This window comes from Buteo buteo, chromosome 4 (genome assembly GCF_964188355.1).
Source record: "Buteo buteo chromosome 4, bButBut1.hap1.1, whole genome shotgun sequence".
Taxonomy (NCBI): domain Eukaryota; kingdom Metazoa; phylum Chordata; class Aves; order Accipitriformes; family Accipitridae; genus Buteo; species Buteo buteo.
The window spans coordinates 38,322,108-38,348,589 of record NC_134174.1 but is presented as its reverse complement, the minus strand read 5'-3'; the positions used below and the strand labels follow the sequence as shown (position 1 = coordinate 38,348,589).

The 26,482-nt window shown below is 39.0% G+C and overlaps 1 protein-coding gene across 2 annotated transcripts in view; it reads right to left on the bottom strand.

Annotated features, from left to right (window-relative positions):
* Window positions 1-618: 618 nt before the first annotated feature.
* The window catches only part of OGDHL (oxoglutarate dehydrogenase L), a 50,983-nt gene continuing 25,119 nt past the window's right edge, over window positions 619-26,482 (bottom strand). The window contains exons 14-22 of one of the 2 annotated variants that reach the window (XM_075026886.1): window positions 24,406-24,556; window positions 21,042-21,169; window positions 10,688-10,866; window positions 7,372-7,443; window positions 5,921-6,046; window positions 5,237-5,309; window positions 2,984-3,147; window positions 1,607-1,761; window positions 619-815 (exon numbers count right to left, since the gene is read on the bottom strand). In XM_075026886.1, the coding sequence (XP_074882987.1) occupies window positions 692-815; window positions 1,607-1,761; window positions 2,984-3,147; window positions 5,237-5,309; window positions 5,921-6,046; window positions 7,372-7,443; window positions 10,688-10,866; window positions 21,042-21,169; window positions 24,406-24,556 (1,172 nt within the window). In that variant the 3' untranslated portion in view covers window positions 619-691. The remainder of the gene's footprint in view (window positions 816-1,606; window positions 1,762-2,983; window positions 3,148-5,236; window positions 5,310-5,920; window positions 6,047-7,371; window positions 7,444-10,687; window positions 10,867-21,041; window positions 21,170-24,405; window positions 24,557-26,482) is intronic. The other variant, XM_075026887.1, reaches the window with a different exon arrangement.

Sequence of the window (26,482 nt, the reverse complement as noted above, 5' to 3'; positions counted from 1 at the left end):
CAACAAACCTTTTCATGGTCCCTTTTATTTCTGCCTTCATCACCCTCCTCCAGCTTGTACCTAAGTAATCCACACCACTTTTGTTGTCACCCATAGTTTAGCAACTTTGTAATCTGACTCCCTATTTCCAGCCTCCTCCTCACATCACCAGGCTACCTTACCATCTCCTTCCAACAACCACACTCAGTACACTACCAAAGTCATCTATCAATCCTTTGCTTTTTGGTTTCATTACTCCTCTTCAATATATCTAGAAATAACTGTCAACCATTTTCCTTGTAACAATGCACCTTGTTTACGTAGTGGCTCCCAAATGTGCTCTTCTTTTTCAGGGATGTGTGTGACTATCATGCTGTCCATGCCTGCTCTACTTACAGTAATTAGTGCCCGTAGACTGAGATTAGAGCCTCACTGAGCTAGCACTGTATCCTTGGACAGGAGACTCTCCTTGTGACAGAGAGGTCCCAATCTAAATAGGCAAGTGACAAAAAATGGTGGAAGGTAAGTTGGAATTATTTTTTTTTTCTTACAAACTGGGGAGCAAGGTGCAGATTAATGAAGTCAGCTGCTGGATCGTTTTATCTGGTAAAGCAAAAGTATGTAACTTCCAGTATTTTTCCCACTTTTATCTCCTCTTTCAGATGGAGTGATTTGAGAGACTACTAGTCAGAGATGGGTCGGTGCCCTGCAGTCAGAATGTCTTTCCCTCAAAGGCCTCCAGGTTGAAAGCTGTGTCCAAGAACCTTCTGAGTGACACCAGATGCGTGTTCTTGTTGCCTGTGGCAGCTGCAGCAGCAGGCTCTCGGCCAACATACCTTTGTGACAAAAAGAATTGGGCAGACAAATGAGGTGAGAAGAGAGACTATTTTGACACTAACAAGCAGGAGAACATGCTTCTAAATGCATTCAAGTCAGCTTGGCAGATTTGGACATTTAATCATCAATCTTTCTTAAATAAAAATCAATCTAAGTTGCACCATCAGTTATACCTTCTGCTCAGCTTCCCCCTCTTTTCCCCCTCCCATCAATATTAAGCTGTGTCTTCTCCCCCATCCCCTCCAGAGCAGCCAGCTACACTGTCTCATAATTAGGTAACTTGCTTTTGGCGATCAAGACTCTCATTCCTCCAACAGCTGCATGGGCAGATCTGAGAGTCAATTATCTAAAATAAATGCAAAGGTACCTGGACTGAGCTCTTACAACAATTGTTTCCTCCAGAAACCTAATATTTGGAGCGAAATTCTTAAAAAAACACAGAATCTTAGACAATAAGAGAGAAAATTCCAGGACAGCTAAGTGCTGTGCTAAGTGACAATAAATACAGAGCTAGCTGCTACTGATTTTCTTTTAGAACTACAAGGAGGAGCAGGATATGCATGATGCATTTGAGATAGTCATCTAGACTTTTCCCTCCTTCATCCAAGAACCCAAACCCAGAGGTTTTGATTTGTGAAGAACCTGACTTCCCCAGGAATAACATCCTCAAATCAAAAACAAATTTAAAGCAAAAAAACCCCAAACAAAACCAAACCAAAAGAAACCCCAACCAAATTTAAAAGCAAACAAATCAGCCCAGGAGACAGAGCAATTCTTTAAAGTCTCATACCATATAGGTCGAGTGTGGTTCACAATAGTGCGGAAACGAGGTTTGACATAATCATAATATCCACTGTTTTTGTGTTCCTCCTGACACCAAACTAGATCAGCACCTGGATACTTCTCAAGTTCTTCTTTCAGCAAGTCAAAGGGGAACGGTGAGATCTGGAAAGAGAGGGTAATAACTGGCAAAGCTTTCCCTTACATGGTGTTAGCCCATGGTAGGAAAGCCTTTTATCTATCAGGTATTACAACCACCCATTGTAATTAACCATTTAGTACCTAACATAATTGCTATATGTTCTTTAAAGTGACTCGTATTTCTTTAATTGATTTCATGCTGTCAGAAGTGAATACACACGTATTTTATAGTTGTACCAGTATGAACAGAAGTAGGTCATAGTCCAGATCTCCTGCATTCCTACAGTTTTTCTAGTGAAGTAGCTGTGACAATACAAGTCCTTAATTAGTGAATGGCAATATAGCTGCAAAGTGTACTATTCACAACGTTTAAACCTAGCAGGTTGGATATACAAATTTAAGGTGCCATAATATTGTAACCTTCACTTTGTTACATTGTTCTGGAAAAGTTACCAAGCTTTCTGGATCTCATTGTCCATGTCCTGGTTTAACCCCAGCCAGCAACTTAGCACCACGCAGCTGCTCACTCACTTCCCCCCCCCATCCAGTGGGATGGGGGAGAAAATCGAGAACAGAAGTAAAAATTGTGGGTTGAGATAAGAACAGTTTAATAGAACAGAAAAGAGGAAACTAATAATGATAATAACACTAATAAAATAACAGTAATAATAAAAGGATTGGAATATACAAATGATGCGCAGTGCAATTGCTCACCACCTGCTGATCAACGCCAGTTAGTCCCTGAGCAGCGATCTCCCCACCCCTACTCCCCCAGTTTATATACTGGGCATGATGTCACATGGTATGGAATACCCCATCAGCCAGTTTGGGTCAGCTGCCCTGGCTCTGTCCCCTCCCAACTTCTTGTGCCCCTCCAGCTTTCTCACTGGCTGGGCATGAGAAGCTGAAAAATCCTTGACTTTAGTCTAAACATTAGTTAGCAACAACTGAAAACATCAGTGTGTTATCAACATTCTTCTCATACCTAACTCAAAACATAGCACTGTGCCAGCTACTAGGAAGACAGTTAACTCTATCCCAGCTGAAACCAGGACAGTCTAGTACACTCTTGATGTGTTCCTTCTCCACAAGGCCATGAAGGATTAGATAATGTCTTGTAAGATGCAAAGTGCTATAAAAATGCTATCACCATCCTTTCTGGCAAGTGATATCTATTTAAAAGCATAGGAACCCCTTGCTGAAAGTCTCCCCAAGGACCCTGTCTTCTGAGGATCAGGGAGCTCACCTGTTCAAGCCTGGTTATAGCTACTTGTTTCTCCAGGTCTTGATTCTTTCTTTCTTTCACAAGATCATAGTATACTTTTCCTGTGCAGAAAATCACTCGCTTGACCTCATGTGGTGCATGAGCTGCCAGCCCATTCTCAGGAATCACGCGTTGGAAAGTGGTACCTAGTTAGAGCACAAATTAGAAAAGTGATCTCAGTGAACTGCCATTGTAATAAAGCAGCCCAGGAAACAGTCCTTTACTGAGCAAGCAGCAGGTTGCAATGGTCACGGCATTCTGCTGCCTCTCTACTCCTACTTTTCAGACCAGTAATTCTGCTAAAGTGCTAAGCAGTTTAGTTTCAAGAAGTTAAAAGACTGTCAATAATCCACTCTTTCACACTTAATAGACAGAAACATATTAACAGTGGATTTTTTTTTAGCTTTGTGTTGCGCATTACACCTTCAATTTTAAATTGATTGGATAGCTCACCTTTACTTCCCTTTTTTTTTTTTCAGAGAATTACCTGAAATATTGTTTCTTCTTTCCAAGATGATCTCAACCACGTAACATTAATATAGGTTTAGAAAATTTTAGAACATTTTCATATAAAAGCATAACACATATTCATAATGCAACTAAATCTGGCAACTGCAGAAATATTTACACAAGCACACACATTACTGCCATAAATTTATGTGATTTAAACCTTTGTTTGAGAGCTAAAACAGCGTTAGCCAAAGGAAGAATTAGCATAGTACTGAGCCATATGTTTAAGTGGTAAGATACAGTATCAGATGCATATCCTCACTGCTAGATATCTTTTCCCCTGTAATATCATCTCCCAGGAGAACAATTTGCTTGGGATACATGAAACTGGAAGAGGGACTTGATGGTCTAAAAGATCCTTTCCTTTGCTCTCTTATATGATTGATTAGAACTATTCCCACATTAACCAACTGCAAGGTAGCAGACAGTGGCATGACCTCCCAGTCTGAATCAGCACACCCACTTACCAGGAGAATAAGCTCCTGTTTGAACCATTTATCTTGAGGGGAGAAAAGCAGCAGCACGACCATATGAAAGAGGGACTGATTTATGTCAGAATTATCCTGTCTCACTGAACAGCAGAATTCTTCATTAAAAAAGACTGAATCTGTGCTTCATTGGGTCAGCTAGAGTCAGTCTTCCTCTCCTTCTCAGCTTTCCGTTAAAAACAGAGCAAAGAGAGTTAGCTGAGAGTCAGCAATGCTTTACTACTTGCTGTCCTCTTCAGCAGGAACATGAAAGTATGTCAGAATTCAATGTTAATTAGGAGTTTGGCCACTGTTGAGTATTAGCCTGAAGTAGAGGGGACTCCCAAGACAAAATGACAAATCTAAATCTCTACGGAATTTCTAATCTGACCAATTTTAAACAGTAATCAAACCCAGCAAATGCCTTTGCTTTAGAAGCAAACTTTACTCACCAACAAAAAGGAGATAATGCAATATTTAAGCATGTTTATATACTGTAACTTGCTTTTAAAAAACCAAGCAGTTACTCTTTGCTGAAAGCTGTCAAGACACCCACTAGAACTGGAGTCAGACCACCACACCTATCCTCTCCACACCCCTCTCACTCTGAATAATCACTTTAATCACTCACTTCGTTTCACTACATTTCCTCATGCCACTCTAACATGTTCTAACCAGTGCATGGCAAGACAAATCCCTCCAGTTTTGGTATTACCTCTGCAGTTGCTACATATCGCTTGGTGCTGATGGCATGGCAACAACAGCTGGAGTGGTAGCCTACAGCTCTGAACTCACTGATCTCACTTCAGATCACTGGCGTGACATAGAAGCCCCAGAACTGAGCATTGTAAGAAGAAATAGGCCCCTCATTCTTCCAGATGGGCACAGTGTGATTACAACCTATCCCTCACATCTGGGGGCGGAGGGGCAGTACAAAGAATGAGTCAACTTTTATATGAAGAGAAAAAGAGCAGAGGGACCTAACAGCCTATTGAGAGGAATGTCCCTGCAGAGAGGGGAATGCACTTTCCACTGCCTTTAAGATTAACAGTTGATTACAAGAGAAGCCTGTTAAAATTAAGAATCTGTACTTGAAAGCAGACTTTTCAGCAAAAGTCCATACTAGATCTCACTACAACAGCTCCACAGAAATTATGCCAAGGAAAAGGCAAACTCTCCAGAGCAGATTCTCTTCTTCAGTCTGACATGCAACTTGGTATAGCTCATTATTTGTCCACAATACTTTAAGGTCACCTACCAGACACCATTTCATCAAAACTGGATTTAGCTTCTGGATGCCTCAGCAGTGACTTGGGTGTCAAAATAATCAGCTGTAAGACAGAAATATTTCCAACACTCAGGAACTGCTTTATCTACATTATTACATGCAACATTTGTAACACTGTTCATACAAAAACCACAAACTGAATATGCTATAGATCAAATTAATGTGAATAGCAAACACAGTAAATTATTTTTTCCTGCTTTGAAAGCCTAGGAAGTTTCAAAATTATTCAAAAGATTTGGGTACTCCACTCACTTTAAAGGTTCTCAAAAACCATTGCTTATGCTTCTTTTTTGAGAACAAAATGAAATCACAGGCTATGAACCAGTAATACATTCAACAGTTCTATCTTAGGTTTTTGAAGTTTCAGCAATTAGACATGCAGATTATAGTTATGTAACCTGTTAGGTACATTGTGTCTTGACAAGCTCATCTGAAGGCCTGCACAGCTAGAAGGAAGTAAAGCTGAAAATTAAGTTTTACTAAGTCGGAACTGAGTTTCATTCCATCAAATCAGCGATTTCAACCTGTGTTCAATTAAGGTTTTTCACCAACGAATCTTGTTCTTTTCAGCAGTATGTCATACACAAAGAAAGACCCCGCTTTATGTGAGGGTTAATATACCTAGAATAACCAAGTCCATCACAGTAACTTTACCGGTTTTCTGAATGGCAGCAAGATCTGTCTTCTGAGGACGTGAAAGTAATTGGCTGGAGTTGAACAATTCACCACAATCCAGTTGCATTCATACAGCTGGGAGACTTCAAACTGCTCACTGAACTCCTGAGAGAGACATTGAAGGCATTAGAAAAATGTCTAAAAGATCAGAAAAAAAGGCCTGAAAGCCATCCTTCTATTTCTGACTCTTAGCAACTCAAAAAACTTAATTAGCAGATCTCTGCTGAGATTATATTATTAGCTAGGGAAGCATCCCTACAAATCATTCTCTTCTATTTCTACTTCTTCCCAAAAATGTATGCAAATAAATGCAAAAAGCTTCCATTAATTTCGGCAAGCTGGGAAGTCCAGGATGGAAGGGTGAGGAGGACTAGGACTTCAGTAGGTGGAAGACAAAATAGAACCCCTTTGAAAGAATCTTAAAACTATAATTCATTTTTTGAGTGTATAGTTAACTCTCTCTCCCCCCCATTTTTTGGTAGGTGTCCTGTCCTCTTATACTATATTTTAATACATAAAATTCATATGGTTTACATTTATGTATTTTACAAATATGGGGGGGGGTATCCATATCTACGTGCATATATATTAGGTAAGCACATCTATAGGTATAGGTACAATAATCTCATTACAGATTGGTACAGCACCTAGCATGATTTCCTGGTCCATGGTTTGAGCTCCTACCTTCTATGATAAAATTTCTAACTTGCTTATTGCGTGCAACTGATAGTGCTTAAATATAGTCAAACAAACAGGTCTTTATTCTGCCAGTACACTGACAAAAATCACTTTTAGATGAGGAGGAACATGGCTTTGGAACTATCATTGCCCCAAGGGTAACAAACCCAGGGCCCAAACGGAAACATACATTTTATTCTGCTTTTTTTTTTTAATTGGTGGGCTTTTCAATTAATGTATAGCAGTGTTTCTTAGGAAATCTGCAGCGGGGAAGTGGATGCCCGGTATCCTGTAGAGTTATGTACTTTATGTGTAGAAATGAATGACCAACGTATGAAGGTCTTAGCTGAATCAAATTTAGAAGTTGCTTATTTTCGTGTTCCCAGCAGTACTATTTAGCTCCACTGCAAAAAGCCAGGTGTAGTCTCACTTGGCCTCCTTCAGAAATTAGCTAGAGACACCTATTTGCAGTATGCACAGCAATATAAACAAGCAGAATCACTGGCCCTGAGGAACAGCCATAAAAAGATCATGCTGCCAGAGATTAATTGTATATGACCTCAGCTTTGCAATGAAGCAGCATATACTGCATACTTCCATTACTTTTACTGGGATCAAGTTAATGTTACACCAAGGCCTGAAGCTAAATCTTACCCCACTATACCTAGCTAAAAGGATGCTTCTTACAAAGAAAAAAATCTCTGAGATGTGAAAAGCAAAAAAAGGACATGGTCTTTGACAAATCTACTTACTGGATAAGCATCAGAATCATCATTGCTCATCTGCAGAAACCTCTCAGGCCTGGCTGATGAATGCTCTGGACCCTGGTAAAGGTATCATTTAAAACAACATTAAAAAGCCAAATCAGCAGTTAGACATCAGTCTAGGTCACACACTGCGTAAGTACCTCCTGTCACCCTGGCAGCTCTGCACCAGGCTGCACACCTGCCCCCCCCCCCGCCCCCCAGCCAAAAGCATCAATGGCAGCAGCAGTAGGAAGAGAGGACACACTGCAGGACTGGAATTCTTTGTCTTCTATAAACTGTTTTCATAGGAGAAGATTAGGTTTCACACGGATTTCCAATGATTTTACCAGCTGTAAGTAATTTCTAGCTTCTGTATAGCTGCACAATGAAGACCAGTGAAAGGGCAGTAGGTCCATGGGAGCACAAGAACAACCTTGCTTATGCAGGGCAAAAAGGAGCAGGAAGTGAAACACCACATGCGTCAGTGTACTGCAGTGACTCACACTTCTTTGGGCCAAATCACAGTTGCATGCTGAACAGGAGCAAACACAAAAAGTTAACTGCCAACTATCTTTGCTATGTTAGCAACAAAAGCAGACTCAGGATCTCTCTCCTACCATTGTTCACTGTTCAGTACCAGACAAAATAGCCTAGATGAATGCTTCAGCTAAAATGGATCAAAATACACGTACACATTAACTGCCAAACTAACCTATGATTAATTTCTGCCTCCTCAGGAGGTATTTTACATTCTGTCAAAGTACTGAACGCTCACATCCACTGCCTCACCAGCAGTACCCAAGGTAATTTCTTTTAGTGCACAAAGATTGTTAGATCCACTTTACACTAGCAAAACATGCATGCTGGCCACAGACTATAACAGGAATAAGGAGTGTAACAGAATCTGTTATCTTTCCTCTCATGTCCTTGTTTATAAAGGATGAGAGAAAGCTGTGAGGAGTACGAGAATGCAGTATGCTTTTTTATTTATTGCTAATGCTGGCAGCCTTTGCTTGTTCAAGTGACAGTTACTGTTAGGAAGGACTTTCATTTTGGAGACAGCTGCAAAGTACTTTAACCTGAAGTTATAAACTATTACAGCCCTCAAATCTCTCCATGACTCCTAAGCTAACAATGTTCATAAAGAGCTTTTTTCTTTATATGGCCGTCTCTCATCATAACTTCCTGTGTAGAAACCTTAATATATGATCTCCAAAATCACTCATTTTTCTAACAGCTAGTAGTCCACCTTGATTCAGCACATCATCCTCCCTGATTTCAAGTGCAGGAGTCACTCTATGGACTAAGGGAATTCAAAGGAAAAAAACAGTCCACCAGCAACAAAGGAGTAATATAAACAGCCAAGAATTGTGCCTTGCATAACTACTCTTTTGAAGTCTGTCTCCACTGTTGAGGCACCAAATAATCTGGTCATAGATGGGTAAAGGCTTGAGAACAAGCAGCAAAGTCGCGCAAAACTATGGTGCATAGTAACAGTCCAATATTGCAATACCTCTGCTGTATACATCTATTTGCTGTAAATCAAATCCTACACTAAGTACAACCTATACATGCACAAACACAGTGCTTCGCAAGCACACTGAATTCAGTAGGCTGGAAACAGAGATGTTACTAGCAAACAATTAAAGGAGAGACACGTGAGGCTTCCCTCATACACACATACGCTGCCCCAGCAACAACCTCAATCCACAGCTTCAATGTTCACATCCCTCTTTGATTTCTCTGCTGACACCACCAGTCACGTTGCCAGCAACTGCTGCGTGGGATGGCATAGGGTTTACTGTGACCACCTACCCAGTGAGACCTATACTGAATCCATTAGCTACTTTCAGATGAGTCCCCAAGGAGCCATTAGGCAGCAGAGTCTTTCAATCACAGCCAACTTGCCTGTGAATGCATGACCTAAAGGTGAAGGGATCCATATCCCATTACGAATCCTTCCCCAAATCATTCTGTCCCCAACACTGTAGTTATAGAGAGAATAACGCTTCTGTAATGGAAAGCTCCTCTGGGAAGATAACAGATTTCAACAGCCTGGTGGGATTCTTCAATATTATGAAAACACCTGACACTAGTAGCAAAATCAGCGTGTTTCAGAAGATCTGGGCAAATCTTAGCTGCCAAGTGGCTAAGAGAAAAGAAAGATTAACTGTATTTTAAGTAGCAGAGAACGAGCTCCCTTCAGTGGAGTGCTTCCCCGCAGAGGATCACACCTCCTGCTGAGGGCACATTCAGGCTGTCTCTCAGGATTCATTTTAAAAAAAATTAATTTATCAAAACTCTTGTGAACAGTGTCAGACCCTTTATTCTTTACGCGCAAATGGGTATGGAAAGCCATTAATAAGATATGAATGCACCCCAGTATATCAGGACAGGATTATAATTGAATGGAAATAAACTGAACTGTTTGTGAGAATGGAAATGACACAGTTTGTAGTGAAAGGGTCTAGAGCATTTATACAGATGGAGATTGCCACTGTGGCACATACTATGCTTTTCTTAATAGAAAACTAGAAACATACATGCATCAATTCATGAATGTTGATGCACTTGAAAAGGAGAAAATCAACATAGCCTGATATGATGTTCATGTAACTTTTAAAAATAATTTAAAAGATCTGAAGAACAATTCTACTGCTGCTATGAACTTCATACATTATATCCAGAGTGTGCCCATGCCCTTTCCCTTTAAGACACTGTCTAGTTCTTCCTACTAGCCACCAAAGAAAACAGTCAACAGCTAGTAGAAACATTTTCCTTTTCAGAAAGAGGGAAATTTCTTATTATATCAAACTTACTCAATGTCAGTGATTTTTGAAGAAGTTTTAAAGCTGTTTCATATCATTTCATTGCAAGAGAAGTTAGTGCAGAGTTTACACAGACATACTTCATGCAAAATAAAACCAAGCAAGAACTGCTAGACACTAATGATTTCTTTCTTACTGTACACTAAGAATCCAGCTTTCTAGGGAAAGAAAGCAGTGTCTTAGGGAAAGATAGAAAGATACAAAAAAAAGGAAAAGAAAAAAGAAAAGAATGGGAAAAAGTGGTACGTGCCACTAAGAAGGACACAAAGCTAAGAGCTCAGAAATATTTCTCAGGTTTTTTTTGGTTCTCACCAATCAATCTATCCACATTCTTTTCTGTAGCACTGAAGCAGTCCAACATGCTAAACAGTGCCTTCCTCCCCCCAGCTTTGTATCACTATCGGATCCCCAAGACACCTTTGGCTTTTACAGCCACAGAGGAAGGCACAGTAGACAGCATTTCCCGGCCGCACATGCCAGCCAGCAGCTCTCACCATTCCTTCCATTCCATGTGGCAAGAGCAGGACGATCCCGTTGTGACGAACCCACTTGGCCTGGCCGGAGCTGATGAACTGGTCTATTATACACTGCGCCGTGTTGTGGAAGTCGCCAAACTGGGCCTCCCAGCACACCAGGGCATTGGGACTTGCCATAGCAAAGCCAAGTTCAAAACCTGAGAACCAAACAAGTAGGAGAATTAGAAAAGAAACCGACTTGCTGAGAATTCTGTTTGTTTCTCATAAAAAAACCCCAAAAACTAACAAAAAAACCCCAACCAAAAACCCACCAAAACAAAAACCCAAAACAAGAGCGTGAACTGGATTTTTGTGGCCCTGTTATAAATCATGCAGTTTTCAGTAGTACCTTTTTCACCAGAAAGATTAGCAAATAACATTTTTCCAATCCTGACCCCAATCCTTCAAACTTTTCCTCAAACATTTAAATATCATAGGAGTTTCTAAGTGAACAACTAAAACCCTTTGCTCAGCTCAGACTTTTGTGTGACGTTTTCCCAAGAGCTCACTGAGGTAGATACCATTTTTTCCTGTAAAAATCCACTTACAGCCCATTACTAGTTCAAGAAGCTACTTGTTAATTTTATTACTTGCACAGCCCTGCAAAACATTGTCTTTTTTTTCCCCCTCTCATATGCAGGCCCTGAACAAAATTATTGGTGACATCAATCTTCAGTCTATAGGCAGGATAATCGTCTTCAGATCTTCAAAGAAGCTTGAACATAATAGATGCATGTGAGACACATCTGGGACTTGGGTAAACAATCCTTTCTTTGGCAGGGTTAAGGACCCTTTAGGTCTCTGCCTCAGTGGCAGAGAGGAGACCAGAAGTGCTCTTCATGGGGAGGCTATCACTGCTTCAGCTAATGAAAACAGAAAGAGGTAACCTTCTCCCTGTGTCAAAGATTTCAGGTGGTTTACAGTAGCAGGTAAGTGCAGAAATTTCCCTAAACTTGTGCTGTTTGAATGGTAAATTCATCAGAGTAGAGCAGAAGGGCCACACATTCCCACCTCCTCAGCCATGTTGGGTTAACACAGCAGGACAAACGTACTGCAGCAGCCTGGCTGACAGCAGCTCAGGTGTTTTGCACAGAGCAAGCCAGGCAGCTCCTTGACTGCTCTTAGAACTTGTCAAGGCCCAAACATAATGGAAGGCTCTTGACAGGCTCTACGAACATCTCTTAAAGGCAGAAATAAATTATTAATCTCACTGAGAGACCTGCTGCAGTACGATAAAGCCCCAGCTCTGCAACAGGACCTGGGGAAATGACTGGCAAAGAGAGAAAAGAAACTTAAACTGCTACTGCAGTGTAAGCTAGGTAATCGATTCCTAGTAGCTCTGCAGAGGCAAAAGAGAGAAAACTACAAGGGAGTTTGCATATGCTAGGTGGCCTCTGCTGTCTAGCATTTAAAAAAAAAAAAAAAAGCAGAATTTTGTGTCAAGTCAGAACATGAAAACCTAGCTATGTGCAATGTACCTGTCTCAGTTTAATGACCACACTTAAATTTAAGGTATTTTTCTATACCACATTCCATAGTGAACACCTAAATGTATCTAATAATATAAAAATATATATTTGATATCTGATCATATTTTCCTTTGATACTTTGATATAGCTGAGCCTGGAGGGCTGAGCGAAAACCTGTATTCATATTCTACACCTACAGTTTGGAATGATTAAAACCAAAAAAGTTAAAGCTCTCAGTGCTATGTAGCACTGCTCTGGATGTAGAGGTTCTGACTGAGGGAAAACTGATTCAATACACATAGAGAATAAATATTTGATGGATAAATATGTTTTATGTTGAAGTTTTTAAGTTCTGCACAGAATATAAAGATCTGCTTTCAAATACAGAACTGCAACACAGGAAGACTCTCATTGAAGGTTACCCCAGCAGAGCAACTAGCTTTGCTATTGTAAAATTTTATTCAAAAAGCTATGATAATGAGCTGTAACTCTTTCCTGAGTAATTGCAAGACCGTAAAAAAAACTCAGAGTGAACTAACAGACTGATATGGATTTCTTACCTCTTTCCAGTTTCTTTATTTTAAGATCTGCACATGTAACCTAAGTTGCAGAGTCCCATCCCACTACCATTGATCTACATGGAACTCAGCTTCATGTTTTTGCTATGTACAAGTTACCGTAATTCCCATTTTCGCCTGGTTTCCTTACTGTGACACAGTAGCTGCTCAAATGCCATTCTACAATATAGGCTTGATAACAAAACCAGCTTAGGTAAAATGAACAGTTTCTGGTAACAAAATATCTGTTCTGCTTAATTCAGGCCACTGGGCCACAGCTTCCCCCCACCTCCAAACACTCACAAGAGTAGTGTACATTTAATTAAGACAGAAATGCGCCCAAGCCTGGCATTTGGTATGCAGAGAGAAATCCCTTCATATCTGAGAGGACAGTACACCTATCTAGATACTATGCATTAATTTGGGTTTCTCCTCCTTTTTTAACTTGCAGACATTCTCAGGAGTACAGGACAAAATATCAGTCTGTAAAACCTCATGCTGTGGATAGTACTCCCAAGACCCAAAGGTGGCTATGAGCCCAAATACAATCGTAAGTCAGGTACCTAATATGTCTCCTAAATATTGTATATCAGTAAAATCCAATGCTACTTTGTGACCACCAGTATTTAGTAAACTACAGTAAACTGTTGAAAAGCCATGATAAAACCCAAAGTCATTGGAACTATAGTTACTGACTCTGATCAAACTCACTATACAACTCTTCTAATTAGAAAAGTTTCAGGAACATCAAAAAACTCAGGCTTCCTGGAAGAGACAAACTTAGCATCTTGACATTCTCCACCCACAGAAGGCTACTGCTACGGGGTCACCAGCAAGTGATAGCTGACATCTCTCATATACTTATATTTGTGAGTTATACCCTGGTGACTGGAGGCTGCAGTCCCTCTAGGAGAGCCTCCCTTTGTGGAATTCAGTGGGTAAGAGAACTACTTCAAAGGGAACTATAATACCAAAAAACTATATAAGCAATAATAGAAAAATACCTAAAATACCTTTAAGATGGCCTGGCATTCCAGGCATTAAAAAAATTTAATATATTATGAGATAGAAGAGAACATGTGGTACGTTCAGCATATGAGTTACTTTGATGTTATCAGTGCAAGGTAATTGACTTAGCTATGGAGGAAGATTTCAGGATCAAGTCAAACCTATTCAAACCTTCTTTGTCCTTTTTCAGTTTTGTTCAACTTTTACTTTATGTTCACTACTAGAGAGATACTCAGATCTCTAAGCTAAGATTGAGGTCTTCACGTGCTGGATGCCACAAACATACACAAGTAGTTCCTTCCCTGAAAGTTTTACTGTCAAAAGTGGAAACCAAAAAAAGAAAGAAAAAAAAAGAAAAAGAAAAGAAAAAAAGAGAGTGAAGGACAAGCATTTCCACCTTGCAAAACTGAGAACTAATGAACACGCAGTTACAGGAAGTTTATACTAACTTGTCCAGTTCCACAAGGAAAACCCTGAACAAAACTAGTTGAGATTAGTTGTGTATCAAATAACTCCCTCCGTAACATGAACTACAAGAACATCCTCCCAACACTTGACATGGAGGTTTGACATAGGTCATCTATGCACGAAACTGAAATTGCTTTAGCTTAACACAATGACTACAGCTAAATTGGGACTACAGGATTTCTTTCTTCTGCTCCAGGAAGACTCTTCAGTCAATGTCAGTATACAAACTTTCCTGGAAGGTTAATAGAGGGACAACTGCAGCACAAATTAACTGCATGAGAGAAAAAGCAACAAAAACTTCAAGTGAAATTGTTTATTCACAAAGAAAACAGTTTTACATATTGTTTTTATAGTGTGTCTTCATATTCTACTCCTTGGTAATTCCAACCCAGCTTTTTGTTTACCATCTCCATGGCAAGAAATCTTTGAGTCACTTGGCTTCTGGACTGCTGAACTCTGAACAGTCCATCCATGACTCCAGCAGATGCTCATGTTCACACCAAAAGGCAACTAGTAAGTTAGAGGCTGGAAGGAGACTGATAAGTCAGACAGACGGCCTTTTGTTTGTGAGTCACCATGACAGTGCATTACCAAAGAGGATGGCTTTTGCTGACCATTCCTTTGGTCTGACTGCCTGAATGGCCTTTCTTTCAGAACACTTTTTAAATCTGTCCTCCTTATTTGTGCGATTCTATTGTTTTCAGCACAACGCAAACAGTGGAAAAATTTACACAACTCCTTCAATGTGTGTTCCCAAAGGTATCTGAAAAATAGATTTCCCTAGATAGGCTTGAATCCCATTCTAATTTTACACAAGCATTAAGAGACCATTTCCACTGATTGGGTGACATGGTTGAGAAAATATGCAATATGTTCAAGATTTATTTGTGCATATGCTGCTCTCTGTAAGGATGGAGCAATCTAGCTTTTAGAGAAGAACAAACTGAGGTCTTGACTGCTTGGAGTTATCAATAATCACACAGTGCTTTTCAAAGAGTATGGACCTCTATGCATATTTAAAACATGGTCAGAACACACAACATTCTGTTTCATATACCAAAATCACCCCTAAAATTCACATGGAAAAAAAAGAGTGTCATTTCTTATTTCCTATCTTGTTGCCCACTTCGTGCTAATAATCTCCACAAGGTGACAATATCCCAGGTGAAGCTGCATTGAAGGGTGTGATCCTAACACAGATACCTTTTGCAAGCTTTCTGACAGTCATAAAAATATCTGGGAAAAATATATACAAATGTAATCTATACATTTTTATTAACATTTTGAAGTTAATTCTGCCAAGACTACTATTTCATGGAACATGTGTCTGTGATATACCCATCTTTGGTAGAACTCATTTTCCACCAGGCAAATGACGAGCTCCTAACATTAAAGCTATTCCACTAGTGATTATAGCAATTGCTAGGGAGTCTGTCAAGAATTACTGCTCCTACCTGCATGTGGAGAAAATAATTTAAAGAGCAAGATCTGAGCTGCTAAATTAAAAAAAAAAAAATTATTGGTGGAAAGACGTCCAGACAGATGCAAGGTGAACAACCCAGGAGAGGGTGAGGTGCTTCTCCTGAAAGGGATTTTTTGGGGCACCAGATGAGTCAAGGTCAGGGAAGGTGACCCAAGCTAGAAAGACTCCACAGTTCTAGAGGCAGGACATGAACTGCAGGGGAACAGGTTCCTACCCAGGCCCCTCATTAGGGCTCAACCTCAGACCAGAGTAAAGGGTTAAAAAAACCGCAGCAGAGACCTTGCAAACTTTCATTGTTTGTGTCTGCAGAGACAAGAACGGAACATCTCTTCAGAACCGTGCAAATTTTGTGAGTTTAAAGGATTAACTCTTACACAGCTAGAAACATAAAGAACAGGTTTAAGCTGTGAGGAAATCCAGTGCCAAGACAACCAGGCTGCAAGAGGTAGCTTTCAAAGAACGAGTAAAGGTAAAGGTAAAGAATCTGCACACCCAAAGGGTAGTGTAGAGCCACCAGCCAGCTCCCAAACACCAGGCAGCCAGCCGCTCAGGGCTCAGAGCACGCCAGGGCACAGGGGACCAGGACCCAGCACAGCAGTTTGGTAAACTTCCAAACTGAGAGGAGAGAGGAAAGAAAAATACACAGCACTTGACTAAGGTTGCAAAACTAATGTTTTAATTGCTGAAGTTCATTAAGGTCCCTAGATGACAGGCATAGCAGAAATTCTTGTTTCTATTAGTCCAGTTCCTGCTGTGCTCCCTTACTGTTCTTTCGTCACTCTGGCAGAGAAAGAGGTGTTGTCAAGCAAAGTGGCAGCTTACACAGCATATTATGCTGTGTTTTTCCCCACAGCAGTTTTCATGACTGTCATAAGAACTGTAGCTTTTCAATTAATGTAAGTAAGGCTATAGCTTAATTCAATATGATTTCAAAGTGACTTAAGGCATGAATGTTAACTCATGGTTATAGAGGGCTTATCAGAGCAGGGATTTAACGTCAGAATGAAGAAAGTTACAAAGACAGATTTGTGCTATGTTTACAGAAAATCTAAGCACAGGGACTAACAGAGGGACACGCACCCTTTCACAAACCCAAACACAGCCCAGGAGAAAGTGAAGTTAATACCCACCTGGTGGCTGACTATTAAACAGAAAGACTGATGCCTTCTTAGAGCTCCATGCAGATGCCATTGAGAACCTGGTCCTTGGTTACTACAGTCTGTCCTATTTCCTAACACAATTTCTGAGAGGTAATCGTATTTGCTACTCCTAATCTTAAAAATATGTTTTTCTGAATGAATAGTAATACTACATATTTCATCCTAGGAGTGTATTGAAAAAAAAAAAAAAGTTTAAATCAATACCTGTCCCCTTCCCTTTGTCTTTTGCTTTAGACATGACCTTTCCCCTTGAAAAAGCTGTACTCCAGGTCTCATGGTTCAGGAATTTGCTGAACTATGCACTAGTTCCAAGTCTATCTTGCCTGGATGTTCCTTGGAAGTTCCCAGTACAGAATGCTACAGCCCAAGACCTCTCAAAGCCAGTACTGAACCTGACAGAGGGAATCATACCTCCTGGATGGTGAATCAACACTACACAAGTCATTCTGAGGGTAGTAAAGAAAGACAGGAGATCCTTTCAAGTAGTTAAAATATGCTGAAGAGGTAGCATGGAGTGCCCGTAAGTTACTTTTGCTTTTCTCCTCTATCTCAATCAGCAAATAAACTCAAACTTTTTTGCTTAAATGACTTCACACAGCCATCACTTATACTCCCAAACATTCAGTTTCAGTAAAAGGGAAAATTTATAGCTAGATGAGTGGATGCACAACTAGATTGTAATAATCTGGATATAGCTAAAAATAGTAGACATAGGATGTCAAACAAAATTATCAGAGGTTGTTAAATACTCTGACTTAATGCCCCAGTAACACACACTCCACAGCTTCCTGTATACAAAACATAAGCAAATGTTTGACCTACAAGTTAACAAGACTGCCTTTGTTTTATTTCTAAGTGAAATCAGTCTTGTCAGAGTATCATTTTAATGGAGCAGTTATACCCCAGGTGTTCCTAACCAGCTCAACAATAACTTGGTGCAAAGCTCACAGCTCTGAACAGATGTCAGCTCTTGGCTTATGTACCTGCCAAGGAAATAACCTGTAGTTTTATCATGCTGGGATGTTCAAGCCATTTTTACTTAGCTCTGATTCACAGAAACTAAGGGAATTCCCAAAATGCTTCCAAGGTGCTGCATGTTAAGAGAGTCATAAATTAAATTCTTAACACCTTTTCTTTTTTTTCCTTTATATCCTCTCACAACCCTCCCACCCCTCACCAAATACTTTGGGGCACTAATCCCAAACTGTTCCTTGTAACAGGCTTATATAGTAGAAATAGCAGTTAGAGAAAATAAAGTGTTGGCGGTTTTTGCTACTTCTGAAGAATCAACTCCATGTACTGCAAGCGTTCACTTATTCTTCCATGTACTAAAAAGGAGACCCGGTGGTGTTACCAGACAAACGGGTAACAATTCTAATTGCTCGTCTTTGACTGAGATGCTTAACTAGAAGGGACATGTTCACACACTGCTGCTTATCCCAACACTGTCTCTCTATGGATACAATACACAAGAGTAAACATGTTGGAAAAGGTTGATATGTAAAAGCTGGCAAGGGAGAGGAAACTTAATTATAAAATCACTTCAACATAGAAACATGGCATTTTTAGTTAAAAAAAAAAAATCACTTATCAACTATTTCTATCAATTTAATCTCCTTTACTGCTAAAAAAACATCTCAGACATAAGGGATTTAAAGTTCTTAACAATTAAAAATATCAGTACTATTAGTTTTGAAGAAGCTGTCATCACATCTGCTGAAGCAGAATTGCACAGAAACGTTAGTCTTGTTTTCAGTGTATGAACAAACCTGTACTTTGCGCTATTGCTTGTATTCAATGAAAGTTATTAAATCAACTTTCACAGGTTGCCCAGAGAGGTTGTGGATGCCCCATCCCTGGAAGTGTTCAAGGCCAGGTTGGTTGGGGCTTTGGGCAATCTGGTCTAGTGGAAGGTGTCCCTGCCCATGGCAGGGGTGGGTGGAACTAGATGATCTTTAAAGTGATCTTTTCAACCCAAACCATTCTATGATTCTATGATTTCTGTTGCCGGGGAAGGTGGAAGAGCAATAGTGAGCAGGATGAGATCAAGAAAGAGAAAGAAAGAGAGCCCGCTTAGTTAACTGTTTAAAGAACAGAATTGTGACAATAAGAATTGCCCTTCAGACCATATCAACACTAAGTTTCCTAGACCTGCTAAGGTGTAAATTTTGGAACAAGATCAGATTTCAACCATATCTAGACATTTGTCACTTTCACTTTTGGATAGCTTACTTGAATGTAAAAAAAAAAAAAACCCAAACCAGAAACCTATGACCCACTTACCCATAACATTTGCAGGAACACTGTAAAGAGGCTCAAGTTAAGAAACCCCAGACCAAACTGTGAGAAACAATAGGAAATTGGAAACAAACAAACAAAAAATCATTCTCTGAAATTAAAGTCTTGCTTTTTATCTATGCCAATTATTTGCCTTATGTTTATACACATCCTTTCTTGCACTCTCCTATTTAGTTTACATTTACATGTTACTATATTAACTTATAGAGATACAAACTTCTGTTCACACCAATTCGGCCACAGCACTAACAAAAATACCTAAAAAATCTCAGTTCTTCAGCCCATACTCCAACTATACAGTTTTATACCACTTCAATTTTAATATTATTAGCAATAGGTAATACGTAGCATATGTTAAAATGACTATGTGATCAAATATTTCTGGAACTTTGAAGCAAGCAGCTATCAATTACCATCTTTATCTACTACAATGTTTCATCTTTTTCCTTCACACTAGCTCCAAAATGGATATGAAACAATATTTCATTATTTATCCATAGAATCAATAACATTTTTTATACATTATTAGATGTATTTGTTTTGTGCTCCACATTCCTCTTGCCACCCTCATCATGTCAGAGTGAGGTTATCCATTCTCTGCAGCTGAAGGTAAAATGTCTGTCCAGTACCAAAAATATAATTCACTATGATTACCGCTATCACTAATAAGATTTTGTTTTCTTGAAATAGCACATCCAGAATAGCAGTTCAGATAAGGCTAGGATGGATTTTTATATCTGCATTACAAAGTGTCCCTGATTTTGTTGGCAGTTCCTCCCCTTTTGAGAAAGCATTAGGCGCATGTTCCAGCACTGCCAGGATCAACCACAGCAGATGGATACTTTCAACTGAATTCCAAAATTATAAAATGTGGAGATGCTTCTTTAAGGGATGCCAGAACCTGAGAGGGAGAGCTTTGATATCTGTTTCATACATATCTGTTTTACAGCTTTTTTTCCACATTCTCTTTCTTGCCGAGTTCTGCTTCTTGTATAGCTACATTATTCTCTGAAATTCATCTTCTGTCATTACTATGTAATCTCCTGTTGAATACTAATGGGACCAATGCTAGCATATTCTGTGACTTTTCCACCAAAAGCTACTTAAGTCTCCCAGTTCATAGTTTTGAAGTACAAGCAGGTTCTAAGCAGCCTAAACAAATGGATGCACTATTTGAAGAGCACAGAAAGTTTTGCACTGCAAGCACACTGAAATCTGCAAATTCATATGCCTGATACCACAGGTAACACATTCAAAAAATTACAAGAAAGTAATTTAAAAAAAAAAGAAACAAAATCCACAAACACACACCCAGTTGAAGTTTTCCCCTCTAATTTTTAATTTATTCTAAAATGTTAAAACTAAAATATACATTAAAACCAAGACCCATCATAGCACACTGTAGGAAAAAAACCCTAGAGTTTGGCTTAAAGTGTATACTCCTATGATTTTTTAAAACTTCAAGGTAAGAAGACAATAAGGGACAAATCTTACAATGAACAGGGTAAATTTACTGCATCTCTTGGTAGAACCACTTTTTTCAGGGGGTGGAGGGAAATCAGTTTAGGCATTTTGATTGGATTTTAGGCCCGTGCTCTGCAATTGCTGGCTCCGACCTGATACAAAACTGTTATGAACGTGATAATGTCAAAATACAACAAAGGCTGAGTTTATTATTAAATGCTACTAGCAGAAGGAGATATTTTTTGTTTGTTTTGAGGCTTGGCAAACTCAAGTAACAAAGTAAAACTTTGTAGCCAGAAGGCTTAACCACATTAAAGTAAAAACTGAAAAAAAATTCCTCTTAATTAGCAGTCATCTTTTCCTACATCTTGTTTGAGACCTATTTAAACACAAGCAGATCTGTCAGATAGTTACCCCGAGACATACCTAAGACACCATATTCAGAAAGGGAGCTGTTGCACACAGTATAGGGAGCCTGCTGCTCCCAGAGATGATTCATGGGAACACACGTTCTCTTGTCAACTTCTTGATCATGAAGCACATGATGACGATGGCTGTAAATAGTTGTTGAAAGAAATTTATTAGCTAAGAATAACTTTGGGCTTTAACAGAGCTATTTTCAAAGATAAACCATCAAAGCTATGTTCTAGAAAGCATGCAATCAACACAGTTATCTTTGCTTTACCTAACACCCTGGTTTGGTTGAAACCTAGCAATACAATCACGCCTAAATACAATTGCTGCACTATAAGGACTTTCACTGACTATCCAGGCTTGTTCTCAAGCACTCATGGAAACTGAAAATACCTTATTACTAGTAGAAGTTGGGGGGAGCGGGGAAGGGGTGGGGAGTTGTTGCTGTAAAATAAACTGATTAAAGTAAAAAAACAGACAGAAGAACAAAATTGTTACTTAAAACATTTCACACTGCCTCCCTGGCAAATTCTATTAATCTCTTCCTTAAATCAACTGTTGCCTTTTATGCAAAAATTTAATCTAATCTAATCTCAGCACCAAGACTTGAAGCAGTTGTATCCTCTTTTCTGCTGTTTCCACTCACATGCACCATTTACAGTTCTCTAGAACACCATTAATCAGCATTAGAATGGGGCACCCAGGAACACTACCAAAACAGAGATGACTGAAGTAATTACTGTAATCCATTAACTCTCTGAGCAGACTAACTGAGTGAATCACACCAATATGTCTAGCTTTACAACTGCTAACATAAAGACAGTTATTATACTGGTAACAATTACCATGTGTTGTATGGCTGCCAACACTGAACTGAAGACTGAATCTTTTTGTACTTCCCTTTGCCATAATGAATGCTAGCAAAAGAGCTCTGAAATTTATTTAGAAGTCAACAATATACGGCCAGGAAAAGATAGAATCCTTGAAGAACAGCACAGGGAGGGAAGTAGATAGAAAGGAGAAAACACACACACCAGATAGCTGTTAGGCAGAAATCATTTTTGCCACTGTCATTTTATTTTTGTCATTCAGCTAAAGATAGAAGGCCTAGCTAGGTGATAAGCTTCTTGAGCACAAAGTTTTGTGTTTCCCCAGCAAAAGGTGATTACAACGAGCATAGAAGGACAGCCAGAAATATACAGACATACAAGTCAGATATTGCTATTGTGCAATTGTCAGGTTTGCTGACATCAAACTAGTACAAAATCAAGTCTCTCTCTCCCCATTTCCTTCCCTTCTCCAGAGTGTGTCTCCAAGATGAGAAGGGGCCCAGTCCTTCTATCTGCAGCTTTATCTAGCTTCTGTCTATTGATAATGTTGAGTACTAAAACAGGAAGAAAGCAAGCCATCACATTGAATACTGTCAGAAAGTACTATTTTCTAGACAGCATTTCAGAAGTTCCAAAATAGCAAAAGCACTCCCAACGTGTTGTTTTCATTATGGCAATGCAGTATCTTCAGTTCTTCCCAAATTCTAGCTGATACTGTCTCTTCAATCAGTCCCAGATATTTGAGACATTATGTACTTTAAGGATTTTTGGGGAAGAAGGGTCTTCTCAGTACAAAGATAAAATGACATATACTTTCTATGTGTTTGCAATGTGGTTTTTTCCAATAAAAATGCACCAGCATTTGCAAATGTCTTCAGTTCTTAAAGGAAGTTACTCACCTTTATTATAAATGACAAAAACTCAACCACAGCTAAAAAAGAGCAGCTTTACTGAGAATGGCAGTATCTCTTAGATGTGTTGGTACCACAAGTTAAATTTCTAGCTATTCCTCTGCTGAAATGAGCCTCAATACAGTATAATAGACTGTCTTACACATTTCTGCAGTGTTCTCTTCTGTTCAACAGAGTAGTTGAATATTCTCTGACTTCCTTAGGTCTGAGGCATTTTTTTAATCTCACCCTTTATTGTCCCACTGCCCTATCACACTCGTAACAAAAATTCATCATCACACCATATGCTAATATTTTGTAGACCCCACTATCCATCAGGCAAACTCAAACCCCAGCAGTAAAGCAGAACCAGGTTACTATAAATCAAACATCTGCAGTACCAGCTTCAGTTCTGATCTTCACAAGAATTTACTTGAATAACTTTACTCCTTTTCTGAAAGACTGAATAGTAAAATCAGATGGCACAGGAATCCTTAGCTGGTCTTTGTCAGCCTGAATAGCTTTTTATTTGAACATGGTTTTTATTTTTTCCCTATATTGCTGTGAACATAAAATTATTTTTATCTTAAACATCAAGAAAATCTGGATGCTAGTTCTGGAAAATCCTTTTCCACCAGTGAGAGAACTGGGAATACAGAGAATCAGTATTCTCAAGACAAGTCTATAGGTGTGTGCTAGACATGACTAAGCACTCACCTGAAATAGGTGGCTACGTTGCTAAACAATGAACATGTCTGTTCCTCTCCCAGGAGATGCTCACCACTTTACAAGACCATGGTACTGAAAATCAAGGAGGTTGAGAAATCGGGGGTGGGGAAATCTCCCTATTTTCAGTTTTGTTTTCAGGTCTTGTCCAAAGGATTTTGTTAAACTGCTATTAGAATGGGAGCAAAAAGAAGAAAGCCCAAAAGACAGGATACCAAATGAAGCTCAGCACAGAAACAGAGCACTGTACCAGACAGGAGAGGCACCAAGATTTATCTCTCTTTTCTGCAAGCATTAACAATGAAGCACAGTGCAGCTGCTAGTTCATTCACCCCCAGCAATGGGCTTCGCATCAAAGGCTTCAATTAAATACATCATTAACATTTTACTCCACAGAGAATCAGGTAAGGCAGCAGAACTGTATATATTTTACCAAGTGATCAGATTCTGCGTTCATTCATGCTCCACAGTCATTAAAAGTCTCAGTACAAAGGACCTTATTTCACTTAAAAAAGCCTTGCCAACTGACAGCATGTTTGTTGACAGGATACCCAAGCTCCAAGCAGCCACCACTGGAATGGTACTTAAAAGACTTCAGAATCTGCAGCAGCAAATACCCTTCTTTTACTTCTCAGCCATTAGAAGGATTGCAGCTGAATTTTTAGGTAAAAAGCAAAAAAAAATAAAAAAATAAAAATATTTTCAGCAAGAGAAGGAAGTATCTAAGAACATTTGTTCTGCCTTAAATACAATTCTTTAAAATGCTGTTTATAGAGACACAGGTGATTTGATTATTCTTGACTGCCAGAATCTATAACATTCAGATTGATACTGAATAGCCTCAACTTCCCCACAGAAGACCATATCTAAAAAATGCCAAGGTGTTTCTTTAAGCATGGTACAGCATTTAACAGTTATCTCGGTACTCACCTAAAAGTACCCCTCTCCACATCCTGTCCACTTAGTCGGACATGGATCCCTTCTTTCAGAAAAGAGCCAAAAGCCATGTATTCTGCTAAGGCCCAGTCAACAACCCTGTTCTTGGTCATTTCCAAGCGGGCTCTCAAAATCCGAGAGAGTCCTACATTGGAATAAAGATCAGAAATCAATGGACCTACTTCAGAGGTATTTTATATTCACATTATATTGACCATTCTCCTTCCCCACTGGCTAAGTTAAACACAGATCCTAATAGGGTCTACAAACTGTACTTCTAGAACTGAACTGCTAGCAAAGTAAAATAATTTGCTTCCCAGGCAAAGGGTTGCATAATGTTCATACCTTGTTTTAGAAGAAAATAAGATTGGCCACGTAGAAACTACTGAGGACAATTAGAAAGACTCATGGTGAAATACTTCTTCCTAAAGTTTTATTTTCACATCTCTAACACCAAGTACTGTTTTATAAGAGACTGAAAATATCAGCTATTTGGTTCTTTATTTTTTTCTTCTCTCTTTCTCATTTTATCTTGGCATTTGTCTTATTAGACTTCTGGAGACGTTACAAAGTGAAACAGGCTGGATTAATCAATACTATGAATATCATATAAATAGGAAATTGTAGCAGCTGCCAACAGACTTTCAGTTGGTAACCAATAGCTGTTTTTTTACAGTGAAGATTTTATAACTTGCTAAGCCAAAACACAAGTTACAACACTGTGACTTTTAAAGGGAATAAAGCTTCAAAGCTGCACACAGATGCTTACAGCTTTGAGGCTATAAGCCTCGTGTATTCAGTGTCACTTGACACCATCTTATTTTCATATCTGAACTGATGCTTTTGGTAAGCTGTCCTATTTGTTATTTTCCCATATTTCCTTTTGTTACTTTCCCCATTTTTACAAAAATCGCCCTGCTTTCTTTCCACATAAAACTTTTCTCTCATCAAATAGTTGCATTTTAAGTAAAAAAAAAAACCTTGAACTTTTCTCTTTAGAATATACAAAATATTTGATAAAACAAAATAATCTTCCAATTGTTTGTTGAAAGACTGTGAGATATTAAGCTGTTTCATTCTAGTGGAAGGACAAAGTACTTCAAAAGGTGCTCTTCCCCTTCTATTTCTCCCAAAATTTTCTCTCTCATGGCCTTTTAAACTGCGTAAAAGAATCTAGCAGACCAAAGTTTGCTTTGAGCCATAAATCTACCTTATATACTGGCAAATATTACTTAGTGTCAATGGTTAATCAAGTTACTAAAGAGAGACCATCTTACCTTTTTAATTAGCATGTCTAATATTAAATTTTATTGGTTGACTATAATTTCAAATTTAACAGTGTCACAACAAAGCACACAAATGTTTAGAAGAGATTTAAAGTTCATCAATTAATTGTATCTGCTCAACAAGCTTGCAGTTGATAACTGGGAATGCCCTACCATCATTAATTGTAACTGTTTAATTGTCCCAAAGGAACACAAACACATAGAACATCTACAGCAGACACACTTTATCCCTTGATGGATGACTCTGGAGAAGAAAGATTAGCTAGAGATTTTACACAGGAAAAGAGCTCTCTCTCCTGATCCTAAGTACATTCCCTACAAGCCAACAAAAGAAAAAAGTTCCCTTAACAAAGTGTCTCCATGTTTCCCCATGGAATTAACATGTTATTGCTCCCTGTAGAGCTGTTAGACTTCAGCCTCACCAGGGAGTAAAAGAATTAACTCAGAACTTTGACACGGTGTTGAGGCTCCCCAGTGAGACAGGCACATTTAACTTCTTACTGTAATAGATGCCAAATTCAGAATTGAATCTCTTCAGACCAAAAGCCAAGACTTTTAGAAAACACTAGATTTGTGCTATCATCAATGCTAAATGATAAGTTTAAAGAAAAAAATGTCTGAATTTGCCCACTCAGAGTCCATTCAGCTGTACTAAAATTAGGGTCATAGTATATCAGCAACGTTGCCAGGTCTGAAAAGACCAAGCTATATTCCTGAGTAGAAAATTATCTAACTACAAGAAAAGTGTCTTAAGTGGACCTCAAATTACCACTGGTTTTAGCATT